Genomic DNA, 23,359 nt, shown 5'->3' with positions numbered 1-23,359 from the left:
GGTGTGAGATGGTGTTTAATGCTGTGAGATGGTGTTTAATGCTGTGTGATGCTGTGCGTGTTAGGTGGTGTATCATGAGCAGAACATTCAGCGCTTCTGGGAGAAGCATCGTGTTCTGTTCCCTGACGCCAGGCTGGTCGGACCGGAGGAGAACCTACAACAGGACCAGGCTAGAACCATGGCTGTGTGAGGATTACACCTATGACTATTCCTTAGAACATGAGGAGGGAACCCTGAACACTGTTATTGTAACAATGAGCTGCTTAGAACATGTCCCACACCTGCATAACCATGGTAACCTGTGTTCTGTCTGTGTTCTGTCTGTGTTCTGTCTGTGTTCTGTGTGAGTTCTGTCTGTGTTCTGTCTGTGTGTGTTCTGTCTGTGTTGTGTCTGTGTGTGTGAGTTCTGTCTGTGTTCTGTCTGTGTTGTCTGTGTTCTGTCTGTGTTGTGTGTGTTGTGTCTGTGTGTGTGAGTTCTGTCTGTGTTCTGTCTGTGTGTCTGTGTTCTGTCTGTGTGTGTTCTGTCTGTGTTGTCTGTGTTCTGTCTGTGTTCTGTGTGTGTTGTGTGTGTTCTGTCTGTGTTGTGTGTGTTCTGTCTGTGTTGTGTGTGTTCTGTCTGTGTTGTGTGTATTCTGTCTGTGTTGTGTGTATTCTGTCTGTGTGTGTGTGTTCTGTCTGTGTTCTGTCTGTGTGTGTGTGTCTGTGTGTGTGTGTGTGTGTGTGTGTGTGTGTGTGTGTGTGTGTGTAGGGAGGCGTGTAAGAAGGACAGTCAGTGTGATTACTACTTCAGTATCGATGCTGATGTTGTCATCGTCAACCCTGATGTTCTCCGTATCCTTATAGAAGAGAACAAGTAAGAATCCTTCACCCTACACCGTACAGACTACACCCTACAGATGACACCGTACACCCTACAGATGACACCCTACAGATTACACCGTACACCCTACAGACTACACACCACACACTACACCCTACACCGTACAGACTACACCCTACACCGTACAGACTACACCCTACAGATTACACCCTACAGACTACACCCTACAGATTACACCCTACAGATTACACCCTACAGACTACACCTGATGTTATCATCTTGCCTTCCTAAAGTATTCATACCCCTTGACTTATTCCACACCCTAAACCCTACAGACTACGCACTACGCCCACACACTACACCCTAAACCCTACAGACTACGCACTACACCCTAAACCCTACAGACTACGCACTACGCCCACACACTACACCCTAAACCCTACAGACTACGCACTACGCCCACACACTACACCCTAAACCCTACAGACTACGCACTACACCCTAAACCCTACAGACTACGCACTACGCCCACACACACTACACCCTAAACCCTACAGACTACGCACTACACCCTAAACCCTACAGACTACACACTACACCCTAAACCCTACAGACTACGCACTACACCCTAAACCCTACAGACTACGCCCAACACCCAACAGAATGAATTCTTACCCCTTGACTTATTCCACATGTTGTTACAGCCTGAATTCAAATAGATATTAAATAGATTTCATTTACATACAATACCCCATAATGACCAAGTGAAAACATGTTTTCAGAAATGTTGTGAAAATGAAATATCTTTATTTACATAATTATGCACAGTCAGCACATTGTACAGCACATTGTACAGCACATTGTACAGCACATTGTACAGCACATTGTACAGCACATTGTACAGCACATTGTACAGCACATTGTACAGCACATTGTACAGCACATTGTACAGCACATTGTACAGCACATTGTACAGCACATTGTACAGCACATTTCACAGCACCTGTGTCTCTAAGAGCCACACCTGGATTGTACAACATTTGCCCATAATTTTTTTCAAAATTCTTTAACTCTGTCAAATTGGTTGTTGATCATTGCAAGACATCCCTTTTCAGGTATTGCCATAGATTTTAAAGTAGATTTAAGTCAAAACTGTAACTAGGCCATTCAGGAACGTTCACTGTCATCTTGGTAAGCAACTCCAGTGTTTATTTGGCCTGGTGTTTTAGGTTATTGTCCTGCTGAAAGGTGAATTCATCTCCCAGTGTCTTTCATCCTGAAAAGCTCCCCAGTCCTTAACGATGACAAGCATGACAAGCTTGATGCAGCCACTACTATGCTTGAAAATATGAAGAGTGGTACTCAGTAATGTGTTGTATCTTCTCCAAACATAACATCCAGGACACAAAGTGAATTGCTTTGCTACATTTTTTGTTGCAGTTTTACTTTAGTGCCTTGTTGCAAACAGGATGCGTGTTTTGGAATATTTTTATTCTGTACAGGCTTCCTTCTTTTCATTCTGTCTATTAGGTTAGTATTGTGGAGTATTGTGGAGTAACTACAATGTTGTTGATCCATCCTCAGTTTTCTCCAACCACAGCCATTAAACTCTGTAACTGTTTTAAAGTTACCATTGGTCTCATGGTGAAATCCCTGAGCGGTTTCTGTCCTCTCCGGCAACTGAGTTAGGAAGGATGTCTTTCAAATCAAATTAAATCTCATGTATTTGTCACGTCTACCGAATACAACAGCCCTTAACCAACAATTAAGAAGTTAAGAAAAAAATAAGTGTTAGGTAAAAAATAGATAAGTAGAAAATAAAAGTAACAAATAATTAAACAGCAGCAGTAAAATAACAATAGCAAGGCTTTATACAGGGGGTACCAGTACAGAGTTAGTGTGGAGGCTATATACAGGGTGTTACGGTACAGAGTCAATGTGGAGGCTATATACAGGGTATTACGGTACAGAGTCAATGTGGAGGCTATATACAGGGTGTTACGGTACAGAGTCAATGTGGAGGCTATATACAGGGTATTACGGTACAGAGTCAATGTGGAGGCTATATACAGGGTATTACGGTACAGAGTCAATGTGGAGGCTATATACAGGGTATTACGGTACAGAGTCAATGTGGAGGCTATATACAGGGTATTACGGTACAGAGTCAATGTGGAGGCTATATACAGGGTATTATGGTACAGAGTCAATGTGGAGGTTATATACAGGGTATTATGGTACAGAGTCAATGTGGAGGCTATATACAGGGTATTACGGTACAGAGTCAATGTGGAGGCTATATACAGGGTATTACGGTACAGAGTCAATGTGGAGGCTATATACAGGGTGCTACGGTACAGAGTCAATGTGGAGGCTATATACAGGGTATTACGGTACAGAGTCAATGTGGAGGCTATATAGAGGGGGTACCGGTACAGAGTCAATGTGGAGGCTATATACAGGGGGTACCGGTACAGAGTCAATGTGGAGGCTATATACAGGGGGTACCGGTACAGAGTCAATGTGGAGGCTATATACAGGGTATTACGGTACAGAGTCAATGTGGAGGCTATATACAGGGTGTTACGGTACAGAGTCAATGTGGAGGCTATATACAGGGTGTTACGGTACAGAGTCAATGTGGAGGCTATATACAGGGTATTACGGTACAGAGTCAATGTGGAGGCTATATAGAGGGGGTACCGGTACAGAGTCAATGTGGAGGCTATATACAGGGGGTACCGGTACAGAGTCAATGTGGAGGCTATATACAGGGGGTACCGGTACAGAGTCAATGTGGAGGCTATATACAGGGTATTACGGTACAGAGTCAATGTGGAGGCTATATACAGGGGGTACCGGTACAGAGTCAATGTGGAGGCTATATACAGGGTATTACGGTACAGAGTCAATGTGGAGGCTATATACAGGGTGTTACGGTACAGAGTCAATGTGGAGGCTATATACAGGGGGTACTGGTACAGAGTCAATGTGGAGGCTATATACAGGGTGTTACGGTACAGAGTCAATGTGGAGGCTATATACAGGGTATTACGGTACAGAGTCAATGTGGAGGCTATATACAGGGTATTACGGTACAGAGTCAATGTGGAGGCTATATACAGGGTATTACGGTACAGAGTCAATGTGGAGGCTATATACAGGGTATTACGGTACAGAGTCAATGTGGAGGCTATATACAGGGGGTAGTGGTACAGAGTCAATGTGGAGGCTATATACAGGGGGGTACTGGTACAGAGTCAATGTGGAGGCTATATACAGGGTATTACGGTACAGAGTCAATGTGGAGGCTATATACAGGGTGTTACGGTACAGAGTCAATGTGGAGGGCTATATACAGGGTATTACGGTACAGAGTCAATGTGGAGGCTATATACAGGGTATTACGGTACAGAGTCAATGTGGAGGCTATATACAGGGTATTACGGTACAGAGTCAATGTGGAGGCTATATACAGGGTATTACGGTACAGAGTCAATGTGGAGGCTATATACAGGGTATTACGGTACAGAGTCAATGTGGAGACTATATACAGGGTATTACGGTACAGAGTCAATGTGGAGGCTTATACAGGGTATTACGGTACAGAGTCAATGTGGAGACTATATACAGGGTATTACGGTACAGAGTCAATGTGGAGGGCTATATACAGGGTATTACGGTACAGAGTCAATGTGGAGACTATATACAGGGTATTACGGACAGGAGTCAATGTGGAGACTATATACAGGGTATTACGGTACAGAGTCAATGTGGAGGCTATATACAGGGTATTACGGTACAGAGTCAATGTGAGACTATATACAGGGTATTACGGTACAGAGTCAATGTGGAGACTATATACAGGGTATTACGGTACAGAGTCAATGTGGAGCTATACAGTGTATTACGGTACAGAGTAAGGTGGTAATGGTACGGTACAGAGTCAATGTGGAGGTATATACAGGGTGATTACGGTACAGAGTCAATGTGGAGGCTATGATGGTGAGGCTATATACAGGGTATTACGGTACAGAGTCAATGTGGAGGCTATATACAGGGTATTACGGTACAGAGCCAATGTGGAGGCTATATACAGGGTATTACGGTACAGAGACAATGTGGAGGCTATATACAGGGTATTACGGTACAGAGTCAATGTGGATGCTATATACAGGGTATTACGGTACAGAGACAATGTGGAGGCTATATACAGGGTATTACGGTACAGAAGTCAATGTGGAGGCTATATACAGGGTATTACGGTACAGAGTCAATGTGGAGGCTATATACAGGGGTGTTACGGTACAGAAGCCAATGTGGAGGCTATATACAGGGTATTACGGTACAGAGACCATGTGGAGGCTATATACAGGGTATTACGGTACAGAGTCAATGTGGAGGCTATATACAGGGTATTACGGTACAGAGACAATGTGGAGGCTATATACAGGGTATTACGGTACAGAGGTCAATGTGGAGGCTATATACAGGGTATTACGGTACAGAGTCAATGTGGAGGGCTATATACAGGGTGTTACGGTACAGAGTCCATGTGGAGGCTATATACAGGGTATTACGTACAGAGTCAATGTGGAGGCTATATACAGGGGGGTACTGGTACAGAGTCAATGTGGAGGCTATATACAGGGTGTTACGGTACAGAGTCAATGTGGAGGCTATATACAGGGGGTACTGGTACAGAGTCAATGTGGAGGCTATATACAGGGTGTACTGGTACAGAGTCAATGTGGAGGCTATATACAGGGGTAACCGGTACAGAGTCAATGTGGAGGCTATATACAGGGTATTACGGTACAGAGTCAATGTGGAGGCTATATACAGGGTGTTACGGTACAGAGTCAATGTGGAGGCTATATACAGGGGGTACTGGTACAGAGTCAATGTGGAGGCTAATACAGGGTTGTACTGGTACAGAGTCAATGTGGAGGCTATATACAGGGGGTACCGGTACAGAGTCAATGTGGAGGCTATATACAGGGGGGTACCGGTACAGAGTCAATGTGGAGGCTATATACAGGGTATTACGGTACAGAGTCAATGTGGAGGCTATATACAGGGTGTTACGGTACAGAGTCAATGTGGAGGCTATATACAGGGTATTACGGTACAGAGTCAATGTGGAGGCTATATACAGGGTGTTACGGTACAGAGTCAATGTGGAGGCTATATACAGGGTGTTACGGTACAGAGTCAATGTGGAGGCTATATACAGGGTGTTACGGTACAGAGTCAATGTGGAGGCTATATACAGGGTGTTACGGTACAGAGTCAATGTGGAGGCTATATACAGGGTGTTACGGTACAGAGTCAATGTGGAGGCTATATACAGGGTGTTACGGTACAGAGACAATGTGGAGGCTATATACAGGGTTGTTACAGTACAGAGTCAATGTGGAGGCTATATACAGGGTGTTACGGTACAGAGTCAATGTGGAGGCTATATACAGGGTATTACGGTACAGAGTCAATGTGGAGGCTATATACAGGGTGTTACGGTACAGAGTCAATGTGGAGGCTATATACAGGGTATTACGGTACAGAGTCAATGTGGAGGCTATATACAGGGTGTTACGGTACAGAGTCAATGTGGAGGCTATATACAGGGTGTTACGGTACAGAGTCAATGTGGAGGCTATATACAGGGTGTTACGGTACAGAGTCAATGTGGAGGCTATATACAGGGTATTACGGTACAGAGTCAATGTGGAGGCTATATACAGGGTGTTACGGTACAGAGTCAATGTGGAGGCTATATACAGGGTGTTACGGTACAGAGTCAATGTGGAGGCTATATACAGGGTGTTACGGTACAGAGTCAATGTGGAGGCTATATACAGGGTGTTACGGTACAGAGTCAATGTGGAGGCTATATACAGGGTATTACGGTACAGAGTCAATGTGGAGGCTATATACAGGGTGTTACGGTACAGAGTCAATGTGGAGGCTATATACAGGGGTATTACGGTACAGAGTCAATGTGGAGGCTATATACAGGGTGTTACGGTACAGAGTCAATGTGGAGGCTATATACAGGTGTATTACGGTACAGAGTCAATGTGGAGGCTATATACAGGGTGTTACGGTACAGAGTCAATGTGGAGGTATATACAGGGGGTTACAGTACAGAGTCAATGTGGAGGCTATATACAGGGTATTACGGTACAGAGTCAATGTGGAGGCTATATACAGGGTGTTACGGTACAGAGTCAATGTGGAGGCTATATACAGGGTGTTACGGTACAGAGTCAATGTGGAGGCTATATACAGGGTATTACGGTACAGAGTCAATGTGGAGGCTATATACAGGGTATTACGGTACAGAGTCAATGTGGAGGCTATATACAGGGTATTACGGTACAGAGTCAATGTGGAGGCTATATACAGGGTATTACGGTACAGAGTCAATGTGGAGGCTATATACAGGGTGTTACGGTACAGAGTCAATGTGGAGGCTATATACAGGGTGTTACGGTACAGAGTCAATGTGGAGGCTATATACAGGGTATTACGGTACAGAGTCAATGGGGAGGCTATATACAGGGTATTACGGTACAGAGTCAATGTGGAGGCTATATACAGGGTATTACGGTACAGAGTCAATGTGGAGGCTATATACAGGGTATTACGGTACAGAGTCAATGTGGAGGCTATATACAGGGGGGGTACAGAGTCAATGTGGAGGCTATATACAGGGGGTACTGTTACAGAGTCAATGTGGAGGCTATATACAGGGGGTTACGGTACAGAGTCAATGTGGAGGCTATATACAGGGTATTACGGTACAGAGTCAATGTGGAGGCTATATACAGGGTATTACGGTACAGAGTCAATGTGGAGGCTATATACAGGGTGTTACGGTACAGAGTCAATGTGGAGGCTATATACAGGGTATTACGGTACAGAGTCAATGTGGAGGCTATATACAGGGGGTACCAGTACAGAGTCAATGTGGAGGCTATATACAGGGTATTACGGTACAGAGTCAGTGTGGAGGCTATATACAGGGGGTACCGGTACAGAGTCAATGTGGAGGCTATATACAGGGGGTACGGTACAGAGTCAATGTGGAGGCTATATACAGGGTATTACGGTACAGAGTCAATGTGGAGGCTATATACAGGGTATTACGGTACAGAGTCAATGTGGAGGCTATATACAGGGTATTACGGTACAGAGTCAGTGTGGAGGCTATATACAGGGTATTACGGTACAGAGTCAATGTGGAGGCTATATACAGGGTATTACGGTACAGAGTCAATGTGGAGGCTATATACAGGGTATTACGGTACAGAGTCAATGTGGAGGCTATATACAGGGTATTACGGTACAGAGTCAATGTGGAGGCTATATACAGGGGGGTACCGGTACAGAGTCAATGTGGAGGCTATATACAGGGTGTTACGGTACAGAGTCAATGTGGAGGCTATATACAGGGTATTACGGTACAGAGTCAATGTGGAGGCTATACAGGGTATTACGGTACAGAGTCAATGTGGAGGCTATATACAGGGTATTACGGTACAGAGTCAATGTGGAGGCTATATACAGGGTATTACGGTACAGAGTCAATGTGGAGGCTATATACAGGGGGTAATGGTACAGAGTCAATGTGGAGGCTATATACAGGGTATTACGGTACAGAGTCAATGTGGAGGCTATATACAGGGTATTACGGTACAGAGTCAATGTGGAGGCTATATACAGGGTATTACGGTACAGAGTCAATGTGGAGGCTATATACAGGGTATTACGGTACAGAGTCAATGTGGAGGCTATATACAGGGTATTACGGTACAGAGTCAATGTGGAGGCTATATACAGGGTATTACGGTACAGAGTCAATGTGGAGGCTATATACAGGGTATTACGGTACAGAGTCAATGTGGAGGCTATATACAGGGTATTACGGTACAGAGTCAATGTGGAGGCTATATACAGGGTGCTACGGTACAGAGTCAATGTGGAGGCTATATACAGGGTGTTACGGTACAGAGTCAATGTGGAGGCTATATACAGGGGGTACTGGTACAGAGTCAATGTGGAGGATATATACAGGGTGTTACGGTACAGAGTCAATGTGGAGGCTATATACAGGGTATTACGGTACTGAGTCAATGTGGAGACTATATACAGGGTGTTACGGTACAGAGTCAATGTGGAGGCTATATACAGGGTGTTACGGTACAGAGTCAATGTGGAGGCTATATACAGGGTATTACGGTACTGAGTCAATGTGGAGGCTATATACAGGGTGTTACAGTACAGAGTCAATGTGGAGGCTATATACAGGGTGTTACGGTACAGAGTCAATGTGGAGGCTATATACAGGTGTTACGGTACAGAGTCAATGTGGAGGCTATATACAGGGTGTTATGGTACAGAGTCAATGTGGAGGCTATATACAGGGTGTTACGGTACAGAGTCAATGTGGAGGCTATATACAGGGTATTACGGTACAGAGACAATGTGGAGGCTATATACAGGGTGTTACGGTACAGAGTCAATGTGGAGGCTATATACAGGGTGTTACGGTACAGAGTCAATGTGGAGGATATATACAGGGTATTACGGTACAGAGTCAATGTGGAGGCTATATACAGGGTGTTACGGTACAGAGTCAATGTGGAGGCTATATACAGGGTGTTACGGTACAGAGTCAATGTGGAGGCTATATACAGGGTATTACGGTACAGAGACAATGTGGAGGCTATATACAGGGTGTTACGGTACAGAGTCAATGTGGAGGCTATATACAGGGTGTTACGGTACAGAGTCAATGTGGAGACTATATACAGGGTATTACGGTACAGAGTCAATGTGGAGGCTATATACAGGGTGTTACGGTACAGAGTCAATGTGGAGGCTATATACAGGGTGTTACGGTACAGAGTCAATGTGGAGGCTATATACAGGGTGTTACGGTACAGAGTCAATGTGGAGGCTATATACAGGGTATTACGGTACAGAGTCAATGTGGAGGCTATATACAGGGTATTACGGTACAGAGTCAATGTGGAGGCTATATACAGGGTGTTACGGTACAGAGTCAATGTGGAGACTATATACAGGGGGTACTGGTACAGAGTCAATGTGGAGACTATATACAGGGTGTTACGGTACAGAGTCAATGTGGAGGCTATATACAGGGGGTACTGGTACAGAGTCAATGTGGAGGCTATATACAGGGTATTACGGTACAGAGTCAATGTGGAGGCTATATACAGGGGGGGTACCGGTACAGAGTCAATGTGGAGGCTATATACAGGGGGTTACGGTACAGAGTCAATGTGGAGGCTATATACAGGGTATTATGGTACAGAGTCAATGTGGAGGCTATATACAGGGGGTACCGGTACAGAGTCAATGTGGAGGCTATATACAGGGGGTTACGGTACAGAGTCAATGTGGAGGCTATATACAGGGTATTATGGTACAGAGTCAATGTGGAGGCTATATACAGGGTGTTACGGTACAGAGTCAATGTGGAGGCTATATACAGGGTGTTATGGTACAGAGTCAATGTGGAGGCTATATACAGGGTGTTACGGTACAGAGTCAATGTGGAGGCTATATACAGGGTATTATGGTACAGAGTCAATGTGGAGGCTATATACAGGGTGTTACGGTACAGAGTCAATGTGGAGGCTATATACAGGGGGTACTGGTACAGAGTCAATGTGGAGGCTATATACAGGGGGTACTGGTACAGAGTCAATGTGGAGGCTATATACAGGGGGTACCGGTACAGAGTCAATGTGGAGGCTATATACAGGGGTACCGGTACAGAGTCAATGTGGAGGCTATATACAGGGGGTACTGGTACAGAGTCAATGTGGAGGCTATATACAGGGTGTTACGGTACAGAGTCAATGTGGAGGCTATATACAGGGTATTACGGTACAGAGTCAATGTGGAGGCTATATACAGGGTATTACGGTACAGAGTCAATGTGGAGGCTATATACAGGGTATTACGGTACAGAGTCAATGTGGAGGCTATATACAGGGGGTTACGGTACAGAGTCAATGTGGAGGCTGTATACAGGGGGTTACGGTACAGAGTCAATGTGGAGGCTATATACAGGGGGTTACGGTACAGAGTCAATGTGGAGGCTATATACAGGGTATTACGGTACAGAGTCAATGTGGAGGCTATATACAGGGTATTACGGTACAGAGTCAATGTGGAGGCTATATACAGGGGGTACTGGTACAGAGTCAATGTGGAGGCTATATACAGGGTATTACGGTACAGAGTCAATGTGGAGGCTATATACAGGGTATTACGGTACAGAGTCAATGTGGAGGCTATATACAGGGTATTACGGTACAGAGTCAATGTGGAGGCTATATACAGGGGGTACTGGTACAGAGTCAATGTGGAGGCTATATACAGGGTATTACGGTACAGAGTCAATGTGGAGGCTATATACAGGGTATTACGGTACAGAGTCAATGTGGAGGCTATATACAGGGTATTACGGTACAGAGTCAATGTGGAGGCTATATACAGGGTATTATGGTACAGAGTCAATGTGGAGGCTATATACAGGGTATTACGGTACAGAGTCAATGTGGAGGCTATATACAGGGTATTACGGTACAGAGTCAATGTGGAGGCTATATACAGGGTATTACGGTACAGAGTCAATGTGGAGGCTATATACAGGGGGGTACCGGTACAGAGTCAATGTGGAGGCTATATACAGGGTATTACGGTACAGAGTCAATGTGGAGGCTATATACAGGGGGTACCGGTACAGAGTCAATGTGGAGGCTATATACAGGGGGGTACCGGTACAGAGTCAATGTGGAGGCTATATACAGGGTATTACGGTACAGAGTCAATGTGGAGGCTATATACAGGGGGTTACGGTACAGAGTCAATGTGGAGGATATATACAGGGTGTTACGGTACAGAGTCAATGTGGAGGCTATATACAGGGTATTACGGTACAGAGTCAATGTGGAGGCTATATACAGGGTATTACGGTACAGAGTCAATGTGGAGGCTATATACAGGGGGTACCGGTACAGAGTCAATGTGGAGGCTATATACAGGGGGTACCGGTACAGAGTCAATGTGGAGGCTATATACAGGGTATTACGGTACAGAGTCAATGTGGAGGCTATATACAGGGGGTTACGGTACAGAGTCAATGTGGAGGATATATACAGGGTGTTACGGTACAGAGTCAATGTGGAGGCTATATACAGGGTATTACGGTACAGAGTCAATGTGGAGGCTATATACAGGGTATTACGGTACAGAGTCAATGTGGAGGCTATATACAGGGGGTACCGGTACAGAGTCAATGTGGAGGCTATATACAGGGTATTACGGTACAGAGTCAATGTGGAGGCTATATACAGGGGGTACCGGTACAGAGTCAATGTGGAGGCTATATACAGGGGGTACCGGTACAGAGTCTATGTGGAGGCTATATACAGGGGGTACCGGTACAGAGTCAATGTGGAGGCTATATACAGGGGGTACCGGTACAGAGTCAATGTGGAGGCTATATACAGGGTATTACGGTACAGAGTCAATGTGGAGACTATATACAGGGTATTACGGTACAGAGTCAATGTGGAGGCTATATACAGGGTGTTACGGTACAGAGTCAATGTGGAGGCTATATACAGGGTATTACGGTACAGAGTCAATGTGGAGGCTATATACAGGGGGTACTAGTACAGAGTCAATGTGGAGGCTATATACAGGGTATTACGGTACAGAGTCAATGTGGAGGCTATATACAGGGAGTACTGGTACAGAGTCAATGTGGAGGCTATATACAGGGTATTACGGTACAGAGTCAATGTGGAGGCTATATACAGGGTGTTACGGTACAGAGTCAATGTGGAGGCTATATACAGGGTGTTACGGTACAGAGTCAATGTGGAGGCTATATACAGGGTGTTACGGTACAGAGTCAATGTGGAGGCTATATACAGGGTATTACGGTACAGAGTCAATGTGGAGGCTATATACAGGGTATTATGGTACAGAGTCAATGTGGAGGCTATATACAGGGTATTACGGTACAGAGTCAATGTGGAGGCTATATACAGGGTATTACGGTACAGAGTCAATGTGGAGGCTATATACAGGGTATTACGGTACAGAGTCAATGTGGAGGCTATATACAGGGTATTACGGTACAGAGTCAATGTGGAGACTATATACAGGGTATTATGGTACAGAGTCAATGTGGAGGCTATATACAGGAGGTACCGGTACAGAGTCAATGTGGAGGCTATATACAGGGTGTTACGGTACAGAGTCAATGTGGAGACTATATACAGGGTATTACGGTACAGAGTCAATGTGGAGGCTATATACAGGGTATTACGGTACAGAGTCAATGTGGAGGCTATATACAGGGGGGGTACAGAGTCAATGTGGAGACTATATACAGGGTATTACGGTACAGAGTCAATGTGGAGGCTATATACAGGGTATTACGGTACAGAGTCAATGTGGAGGCTATATACAGGGTGTTACGGTACAGAGTCAATGTGGAGGCTATATACAGGAGGTACCGGTACAGAGTCAATGTGGAGGCTATATACAGGAGGTACCGGTACAGAGTCAATGTGGAGGCTATATACAGGGTATTACGGTACAGAGTCAATGTGGAGGCTATATACAGGGGGTACTGGTACAGAGTCAATGTGGAGGCTATATACAGGGTATTACGGTACAGAGTCAATGTGGAGGCTATATACAGGGTATTACGGTACAGAGTCAATGTGGAGGCTATATACAGGGTATTACGGTACAGAGTCAATGTGGAGGCTATATACAGGAGGTACCGGTACAGAGTCAATGTGGAGGCTATATACAGGGTATTACGGTACAGAGTCAATGTGGAGGCTATATACAGGGTATTACGGTACAGAGTCAATGTGGAGGCTATATACAGGGTATTACGGTACAGAGTCAATGTGGAGGCTATATACAGGGTATTACGGTACAGAGTCAATGTGGAGACTATATACAGGGTATTACGGTACAGAGTCAATGTGGAGGCTATATACAGGGTATTACGGTACAGAGTCAATGTGGAGACTATATACAGGGTATTACGGTACAGAGTCAATGTGGAGGCTATATACAGGGTATTACGGTACAGAGTCAATGTGGAGGCTATATACAGGGTATTACGGTACAGAGTCAATGTGGAGGCTATATACAGGGTATTACGGTACAGAGTCAATGTGGAGGCTATATACAGGGTATTACGGTACAGAGTCAATGTGGAGACTATATACAGGGTATTACGGTACAGAGTCAATGTGGAGGCTATATACAGGGTATTACGGTACAGAGTCAATGTGGAGACTATATACAGGGTATTACGGTACAGAGTCAATGTGGAGGCTATATACAGGGTATTACGGTACAGAGTCAATGTGGAGACTATATACAGGGTATTACGGTACAGAGTCAATGTGGAGGCTATATACAGGGTATTACGGTACAGAGTCAATGTGGAGGCTATATACAGGGTATTACGGTACAGAGTCAATGTGGAGGCTATATACAGGGTATTACGGTACAGAGTCAATGTGGAGGCTATATACAGGGTATTACGGTACAGAGTCAATGTGGAGGCTATATACAGGGTATTACGGTACAGAGTCAATGTGGAGGCTATATACAGGGTGTTACGGTACAGAGTCAATGTGCAGGGGCACCGGTTAGTTGAGGTAATATGTACATGTAGGTAGAGTTAAAGTGACTTTGATTAGCTGTTCAAGAGTCTTATGGCTTGGGGGTAGAAGCTGTTAAGAAGCAGAGACAACAGTCTATGACTGGGGTGGCTGGAGTTTTTGGCAATTTGTAGGCCCCTTATCTGATTTTTCCTTCTATAGAGGTCCTGGATGGCAGGAAGCTTGGCCCCACTGATGTACTGGGCCGTTTGCAATACCCTCTGTAGTGCCTTGCGGTCGAAGGCCGAGCAGTTTCCGTACCAGGCAGTGATGCAATGCTATTGATGGTGCAGCTGTAGAACCTTTTGAGGATCTGAGGACCCATGGCAAATATTTTGTCTCCTGAGGGAGAACAGGCGTTGTTGTGCCCTCTTCACAACTGTCTTAGTGTGTTTGGACCATGATAGTTTGTTGGTGATGTGGACGCCAAGGAACTTGAAGCTTTCAACCTGCTCCACTGCAGCCCCGTTGATGAGAATGGGGGTGTGCTCGGTCCTCCTTTTGCTGTAGTCCATAATCATCTCCTTTGTCTTCGTCACGTTGAGGGAGAGTTTGTTGTCCTGGCACCACATGACCAGATCTCTGACCTCCTCCCTATAGGCTGTCTTGTCGGTGATCAGGCCTACCACTGTTGTGTCATCGGCAAACTTAATGATGGTTTTGGAGTCGTGCCTGGCCGTGCAGTCATGGGTGAACAGGGAGTACAGGAAGGGACTGAGCACGCACCCCTGAGGGCCCCTGTGTTGAGGATCAGCGTGGCGGATGTGTTGTTACCTAACCTTACCAACTGGGGGCGGCATTTCAGGAAGTCCAGGATCCAGTTGAGGAGGGAGGTGTTTAGTCCCAGGGTCCTTAGCTTAGTTATGAGCTTTGAGGGCAATATAGTGTTGAATGCTGAGCTGTAGTCAATGAATAGCATTCTCACATAGGTGTTCCTTTTGTCCAGGTGGGAAAGGGCAGTGTGGAGTGAATAGAGATTGCACTATCTGTGGATCTGTTGGTGCGGTATTTAAATTGAAGTGGGTTTAGGGTTTCTGGGATAATGGTGTTGTGAGCCATGACCAGCCTTTCAAAGCACTTCATGGCTACAGACGTGAGTGCTACGGGTCAGTATTTATTTAGGCAGGTTACCTTAGTGTTCTTGGGCCAGGGACTATGGTGGTCTGCTTGAAACATGTTGGTATTACAGACTCAGACAGAGAGTTTGTCAATGAAGACACTTGCCATTTGGTCAGCACATGCCCAGAGCACACGTCCTGGTATTCCGTCTGGCTATGTGGCCTTGTGAATGTTGACCTGTTTGAAGGTCTCAATCACATCGGCTATGGAGAGCATGATCACACAGTCGTCCGGAACAGCTGGTGCTCTCATGCATGTTTCAGTGTTACTTGCCTTGAAGCGAGCATAGAAGTAATTTAGCTCGTCTGGAGGGTTCGTGTCACTGGGCAGTTCATGGCGGTGCTTGCCTTCGTAGTCTGTAATAGTTTGCAAGCCCTTCCACATCTGACGAGCGCCAGAGCCGGTGTAGTACGATACGATATTAGTCCTGTCTTGACACTTTGCCTGTTTGATGGTTCGTCGGAGGGCATAGCGGGTTTCTTATAAGCTTCTGGGTTAGAGTCCCGCTCCTTGAAAGCGGCAGCTCTACCCTTGAGCTCAGTGCGACTGTTACCTGTAATCCATGGCTTCTGGTTGGGGTATGTACGTACGGTCACTGTGGGTACGACGTCATCGATGCACTTATTGATAAAGCCAGTGACTGATGTGGTGTACTCCTCAATGCCATCGGAAGAATCCCGGAACATGTTCCAGTCTGATAGAAAAACAGTCCTGTAGTTTAGTATCTGACCACTTTTTTTATAGATCGAGTCACTGCTTTAATTTTTGCTTGTAAGGAATCAGGAGGATAGAGTTGTGGTCAGATTTGCCAAATGGAGAGTGAGGGAGAGCTTTGTACGTGTTTCTGTGTGTTGAGTAAAGGTGATCTAGAATGTTTTTTCCACATTTAACATGCTGATAGAAATTTGGTAAAACTGATTTAAGTTTCCCTGCATTAAAGTCCCCGGCCACTAGGAGCGCCGCCTCTGGATGAGCGTTTTCCTGTTTTCTTATGACCGTATCCAGCTCATTGAGTGTGGTCTTAGTGCCTGCATCGGTCTGTGGTGGTATGAAGACAGCTATACAGATAAACTCTGTAGGTCTACAGTTTATCATGAGATTATTATGTGACTTGTTAAGCACATTTTTACTCTGGACCTTTTAGGTTTTCCATAACATTTTAGTCATTTAGCAGATGCTCTTATCCAGGGAGAATTACAGTCAGTGCATTCATCTCCAGATAGCTAGGTGGACCAGTCATAGTCAGGACATTCATCTCCAGATAGCTAGGTGGACCACTCATAGTCAGGACATTCATCTCCAGATAGCTAGGTGGACCAGTCATAGTCAGGACATTCATCTTCAAATAGCTAGGTGGACCAGTCATTGTCAGGACATTCATCTTCAGATAGCTAGGTGGGACAACCACATATCACAGTCAGAGTATTGTCAAAGACCCCAGCCACCTCAGTCATAGACTGTTCTCTCTACTACCGCATGGCAAATGGTACCGGAGTACCAAGTCTAGGACAAAAAGGCTTCTGAACAGTTTTTACCCCCAAGAAATAACACTCCTGAATAGGTAACCAAATGGCTACCCGACGATCTGCATTGTGTCCCGCCACCCACCAACCCGCCATCCCCTCTTTTACGCTACTGCTACTCTCTGTTCATCATATCAATCTAAACTTGATGCCCTCAATCTCACACAAATTATCAATGAACCTACCAGGTACCTCCCCAAAGCCTTAAACACGGGCACCCTCATAGATATCATCCTAACCAACTTCCCCTCTAAATACACCTCTGCTGTCTTCAACCAAGATCTCAGCGATCACTGCCTCATTGCCTGCATCCGTAATGGGTCAGCGGTCAAACGACCTCCACTCATCACTGTAAAACGCTCCCTGAAACACTTCTGCGAGCAGGCCTTTCTAATCGACCTGGCCGGGGTATCCTGGAAGGATATTGATCTCATCCCGTCAGTAGAGGATGCCTGGATATTTTTTTTAAATGCCTTCCTAACCATCTTAAATAAACATGCCCCATTCAAGAAATTTAGAACCAGGAACAGATATAGCCCTTGGTTCTCCCCAGACCTGACTGCCCTTAACCAACACAAAAACATCCTATGGCGTTCTGCATTAGCATCGAACAGCCCCCGTGATATGCAGCTGTTCAGGGAAACTAGAAACCATTATACACAGGCAGTTAGAAAAGCCAAGGCTAGCTTTTTCAAGCAGAAATTTGCTTCCTGCAACACTAACTCAAAAAAGTTCTGGGACACTGTAAAGTCCATGGAGAATAAGAACACCTCCTCCCAGCTGCCCACTGCACTGAAGATAGGAAACACTGTCACCACTGATAAATCCACCATAATTGAGAATTTCAATAAGCATTTTTCTACGGCTGGCCATGCTTTCCACCTGGCTACTCCTACCCCGGACAACAGCACTGCACCCCCAACAGCAACTCGCCCAAGCCTTCCCCATTTCTCCTTCTCCCAAATCCATTCAGCTGATGTTCTGAAAGAGCTGCAAAATCTGGACCCCTACAAAAAAAGATTGGAAAGCAGCTGCGGTCATCCCCCTCTGCAAAGGGGGGGGACACTCTTGACCCAAACTGCTACAGACCTATATCTATCCTACCGTGCCTTTCTAAGGTCTTCGAAAGCCAAGTCAACAAACAGATTACCGACCATTTCGAATCTCACCATACCTTCTCTGCTATGCAATCTGATTTCAGAGCTGGTCATGGGTGCACCTCAGCCACGCTCAAGGTCCTAAACGATATCTTAACCGCCATCGATAAGAAACATTACTGTGCAGCCGTATTCATTGATCTGGCCAAGGCTTTCGACTCTGTCAATCACCATATCCTCATCGGCAGACTCGACAGCCTTGGTTTCTCAAATGATTGCCTCGCCTGGTTCACCAACTACTTCTCTGATAGAGTTCAGTGTGTCAAATCGGAGGGTCTGCTGTCCGGACCTCTGGCAGTCTCTATGGGGGTGCCACAGGGTTCAATTCTTGGACCGACTCTCTTCTCTGTATACATCAATGAGGTCGCTCTTGCTGCTGGTGAGTCCCTGATCCACCTCTACGCAGACGACACCATTCTGTATACTTCCGGCCCTTCTTTGGACACTGTGTTAACAACCCTCCAGGCAAGCTTCAATGCCATACAACTCTCCTTCCGTGGCCTCCAATTGCTCTTAAATACAAGTAAAACTAAATGCATGCTCTTCAACCGATCGCTACCTGCACCTACCCGCCTGTCCAACATCACTACTCTGGACGGCTCTGACTTAGAATACGTGGACAACTACAAATACTTAGGTGTCTGGTTAGACCGTAAACTCTCCTTCCAGACCCATATCAAACATCTCCAATCCAAAGTTAAATCTAGAATTGGCTTGCTATTTCGCAACAAAGCATCCTTCACTCATGCTGCCAAAAATACCCTTGTAAAACTGACCATCCTACCAATCCTCGACTTTGGCGATGTCATTTACAAAATAGCCTCCAATACCCTACTCAACAAATTGGATGCAGTCTATCACAGTGCAATCCGTTTTATCACCAAAGCCCCATATACTACCCACCATTGTGACCTGTACGCTCTCGTTGGCTGGCCCTCGCTTCATACTCGTCGCCAAACCCACTGGCTCCATGTCATCTACAAGACCCTGCTAGGTAAAGTCCCCCCTTATCTCAGCTCGCTGGTCACCATAGCATCTCCCACCTGTAGCACACGCTCCAGCAGGTATATCTCTCTAGTCACCCCCAAAACCAATTCTTTCTTTGGCCGCCTCTCCTTCCAGTTCTCTGCTGCCAATGACTGGAACGAACTACAAAAATCTCTGAAACTGGAAACACTTATCTCCCTCACTAGCTTTAAGCACCAACTGTCAGAGCAGCTCACAGATTACTGCACCTGTACATAGCCCACCTATAATTTAGCCCAAACAACTACCTCTTTCCCAACTGTATTTAATTTTAATTTATTTATTTATTTTGCTCCTTTGCACCCCATTATTTTTATTTCTACTTTGCACATTCTTCCATTGCAAAACTACCATTCCAGTATTTTACTTGCTATATTGTATTTACTTTGCCATCATGGCCTTTTTTGCCTTTACCTCCCTTCTCACCTCATTTGCTCACATTGTATATAGACTTGTTTATACTGCATTATTGACTGTATGTTTGTTTTTACTCCATGTGTAACTCTGTGTCGTTTTATCTGTCGAACTGCTTTGCTTTATCTTGGCCAGGTCGCAATTGTAAATGATAACTTGTTCTCAACTTGCCTACCTGGTTAAATAAAGGTAAAATAAAATAAATTTAAAAAAATCATATATGCATAGTCACTTTAACCATATCTACATGTACATACTACCTCAATCAGCCTGACTAACCGGTGCCTGTATATAGCCTCTCTACTGTATATAGCCTCTCTACTGTATATAGCCTCTCTACTGTAGATATACTCTCTACTGTAGATATACTCTCTACTGTAGATAGCCTCTCTACTGTATATAGCCTCTCTACTGTATATAGCCTCTCTACTGTATATAGCCTCTCTACTGTATATAGCCTCTCTACTGTATATAGCCTCTACTGTATATAGCCTCTCTACTGTATATAGCCCCTCTACTGTATATAGCCTCTACTGTATATAGCCTCTACTGTATATAGCCTCTACTGTTATAGCTTCTCTGCTGTAAATAGGCTCTCTACTGTGTATAGCCTCGCTACTGTGTATAGCCTCGCTACTGTGTATAGCCTCGCTACTGTGTATAGCCTCTCTACTGTATATAGCCTCTACTGTATATAGCCTCTCTACTGTATATAGCCTCTCTACTGTATATAGCCCCTCTACTGTATATAGCCTCTCTACTGTATATAGCCCCTCTACTGTATATAGCCTCTCTACTGTATATAGCCTCTACTGTATATAGCCTCTACTGTATATAGCTTCTCTGCTGTAAATAGGCTCTCTACTGTAGATAGTCTCGCTACTGTAGATAGTCTCGCTACTGTGTATAGCCTCGCTACTGTGTATAGCCTCGCTACTGTGTATAGCCTCGCTACTGTATATAGCCTAAGCACCATGGTTTTATAGGAAGAAGGTAGACAGGGTCTGTAGTTTTATAGAGAGAAGGGATACAGGGTCTGTAGTTTTATAGAGAAGGGATACATGGTCTGTAGTTTTATAGAGAAGGGTACAGGTCTGTAGTTTTATAGGAAGAAGGGATACAGGTCTGTAGTTTTATAGGAAGATGGGATACAGGGTCTGTAGTTTTATAGGAAGATGGGATACAGGGTCTGTAGTTTTATAGGAAGATGGGATACAGGGTCTGTAGTTTTATAGGAATATGGGATACAGGGTCTGTAGTTTTATAGGAAGATGGGATACAGGGTCTGTAGTTTTATAGGAAGATGGGATACAGGGTCTGTAGTTTTATAGGAAGATGGGATACAGGGTCTGTAGTTTTATAGGAAGATGGGATACAGGGTCTGTAGTTTTTGACGTCAGGCAGTTAACCCGCTGTTCTTAGGCCTTCGTCATTAAAAAACGAATTTGTTCTTAACTGACTTTCCTAGTTAAAGAAAGGTAAATATAAACAATTACCTGATTATATCTAAAATACTGAACCCAATATCCTAACCCTCTCTTGATCCACAGGTCAGTGATAGTGTGGTCTAACACACTACACCCTAAACATGTTCTGTCTGTCTCCAGGTCAGTGATAGCCCCCATGTTGTCCAGACACGGCAAACTGTGGTCTAATTTCTGGGGAGCTCTGAGTCCTGAGGGGTTCTACTCTCGATCTGAAGACTACATCGATATTGTACAGGGCAAGAGAGCGTGAGTACACAAACACACACACACTATATAACCCTATATATAGTTAAAGTAGGAACTTTACATACACTTAGGTTGGAGTCATTAAAACTCGTTTTTTCAACCACTCCACAAATGTCTTGTTAACTAACAGTAGTTTTGGCAAGTCGGTTAGGACATCTACTTTGTGCATGACACAAGTCATTTTTCCAACAATTGTTTACAGACAGATTATTTCACTTACAATTCACTGTATCACAATTCCTGTGAGTCAGAAGTTTACATACACTAAGTTGAATGTGCCTTTAAACAACTTGGAAAATTCCAGAAAACGATGTCATGGTTTTAGAATCTTCTGATAGGCTAATTGACATCATTTGAGTCAATTGGAGGTGTACCTGTGGATGTATTTCAAGGCTGACCTTCAAACTCAGTGCCTCTTTGCTTGACATCATGGGAAAATCTAAAGAAATCAGCTAAGACCTCAGAAAAAAATTGTAGACTTCCATAAGTCTGGTTCATCCTTGGGAGCAATTTCCAAACGCCTGAAGGTACCACGTTCATCTGTACAAACAATTGTACGCAAGTATAAACACCATGGGACCACGCAGCCGGTCATACCGCTCAGGAAGGAGACGCGTTCTGTCTCCTAGAGATGATCATACTTTGGTGCGAAAAGTGCAAAAGGAACTTGTGAAGATGCTGGAGGAAATGGGTACAAAAGTATCTATATCCACAGTAAAATGAGTCCTATATCGACATAACCTGAAAGGCCCGCTCAGCAAGGAAGAAGCCACTGCTCCAAAACCGCCATAAAAAATCCAGACTACAGTTTGCAACTGCACATGGGGACAAAGGTGGTACTTTTTGGAGAAATGTCTTCTGGTCTGATGAAACAAAAATATAACTGTTTGGCCATAATGACCATCGTTATGTTTGGAGGAAAAGGGGGAAGCTTGAAAGCCGAAGATCACCATCCCAACCGTGAAGCACGGGGGTGGCAGCATCATGCTGTGGGGGTGCTTTGCTGCAGGAGGGACTGGTGCACTTCACAAAATAGATGGCTTCATGAGGAAGGGAAATTGTGTGGATATATTGAAGCAACATCTCAAGACATCAGTTAAAGCTTGGTCGCAAATGGGTCTTCCAAATGAACAATGACCCCAAGCATACTTCCAAAGTTGTGACAAAATTGCTTAAGGACAACAAAGTCAAGATATTGGAGTGGCCACTTCAATTCTATAGAAAATGTGTGGGCAGAACTGAAAAAGCGTGTGTGAGCAAGGAGGCCTACAAACCTGACTCAGTTACATCAGCTCTCTCAGGAGGAATGGACCAAAATTCACCCAACTTATTGTGGGAAGCTTGTGGAAGGCTACCTGAAACGTTTGACCCAAGTTAAACAATTTAAAGGCAATGCTACCAAATACTAATTGAGTGTATGTGAACTTCTGACCCACTGGGAATGTGACAAAAGAAATACAAGCTGAAAGAAATCATTCTCTCTACTATTATTCTGACATTTCACATTCTTAAAATAAAGTGGTGATCCTAACTGACCTAAAACAGGGAATTTGTACTAGGATTACTAGGATATTATATATGTTATCTATATAACCCTATATATTCTATATGTTAACCCTATATAACCCTATATATTCTATGTTCTCTATATAACCCTATATATTATATATGTTCTCTATATAACCCTATATATTATATATGTTCTCTATATAACCCTATATATTCTATATGTTCTCTATATAACCCTATATATTCTATATGTTCTCTATATAACCCTATATATTCTATATGTTCTCTATCTCTGTAGTGGTCTATGGAACGTTCC

At 44.4% G+C, this 23,359-nt stretch overlaps 1 protein-coding gene across 1 annotated transcript in view; it reads left to right on the top strand.

Annotated features, from left to right (window-relative positions):
- The window catches only part of plod3 (procollagen-lysine, 2-oxoglutarate 5-dioxygenase 3), a 79,201-nt gene that overhangs the window by 31,040 nt on the left and 24,802 nt on the right, over window positions 1-23,359 (top strand). Inside the window, exons 10-13 of the mRNA XM_031791493.1 lie at window positions 65-186; window positions 749-853; window positions 21,409-21,534; window positions 23,342-23,359. The exon at window positions 23,342-23,359 is cut by the window's right edge and continues 124 nt beyond it. Of these exons, the coding sequence (XP_031647353.1) occupies window positions 65-186; window positions 749-853; window positions 21,409-21,534; window positions 23,342-23,359 (371 nt within the window). The remainder of the gene's footprint in view (window positions 1-64; window positions 187-748; window positions 854-21,408; window positions 21,535-23,341) is intronic.

Source organism: Oncorhynchus kisutch, linkage group LG16, assembly GCF_002021735.2.
Source record: "Oncorhynchus kisutch isolate 150728-3 linkage group LG16, Okis_V2, whole genome shotgun sequence".
Classification (NCBI taxonomy): domain Eukaryota; kingdom Metazoa; phylum Chordata; class Actinopteri; order Salmoniformes; family Salmonidae; genus Oncorhynchus; species Oncorhynchus kisutch.
The sequence above is the reverse complement of the archived record's forward strand: the minus strand, read 5'-3'. Positions and strand labels throughout refer to the sequence as shown.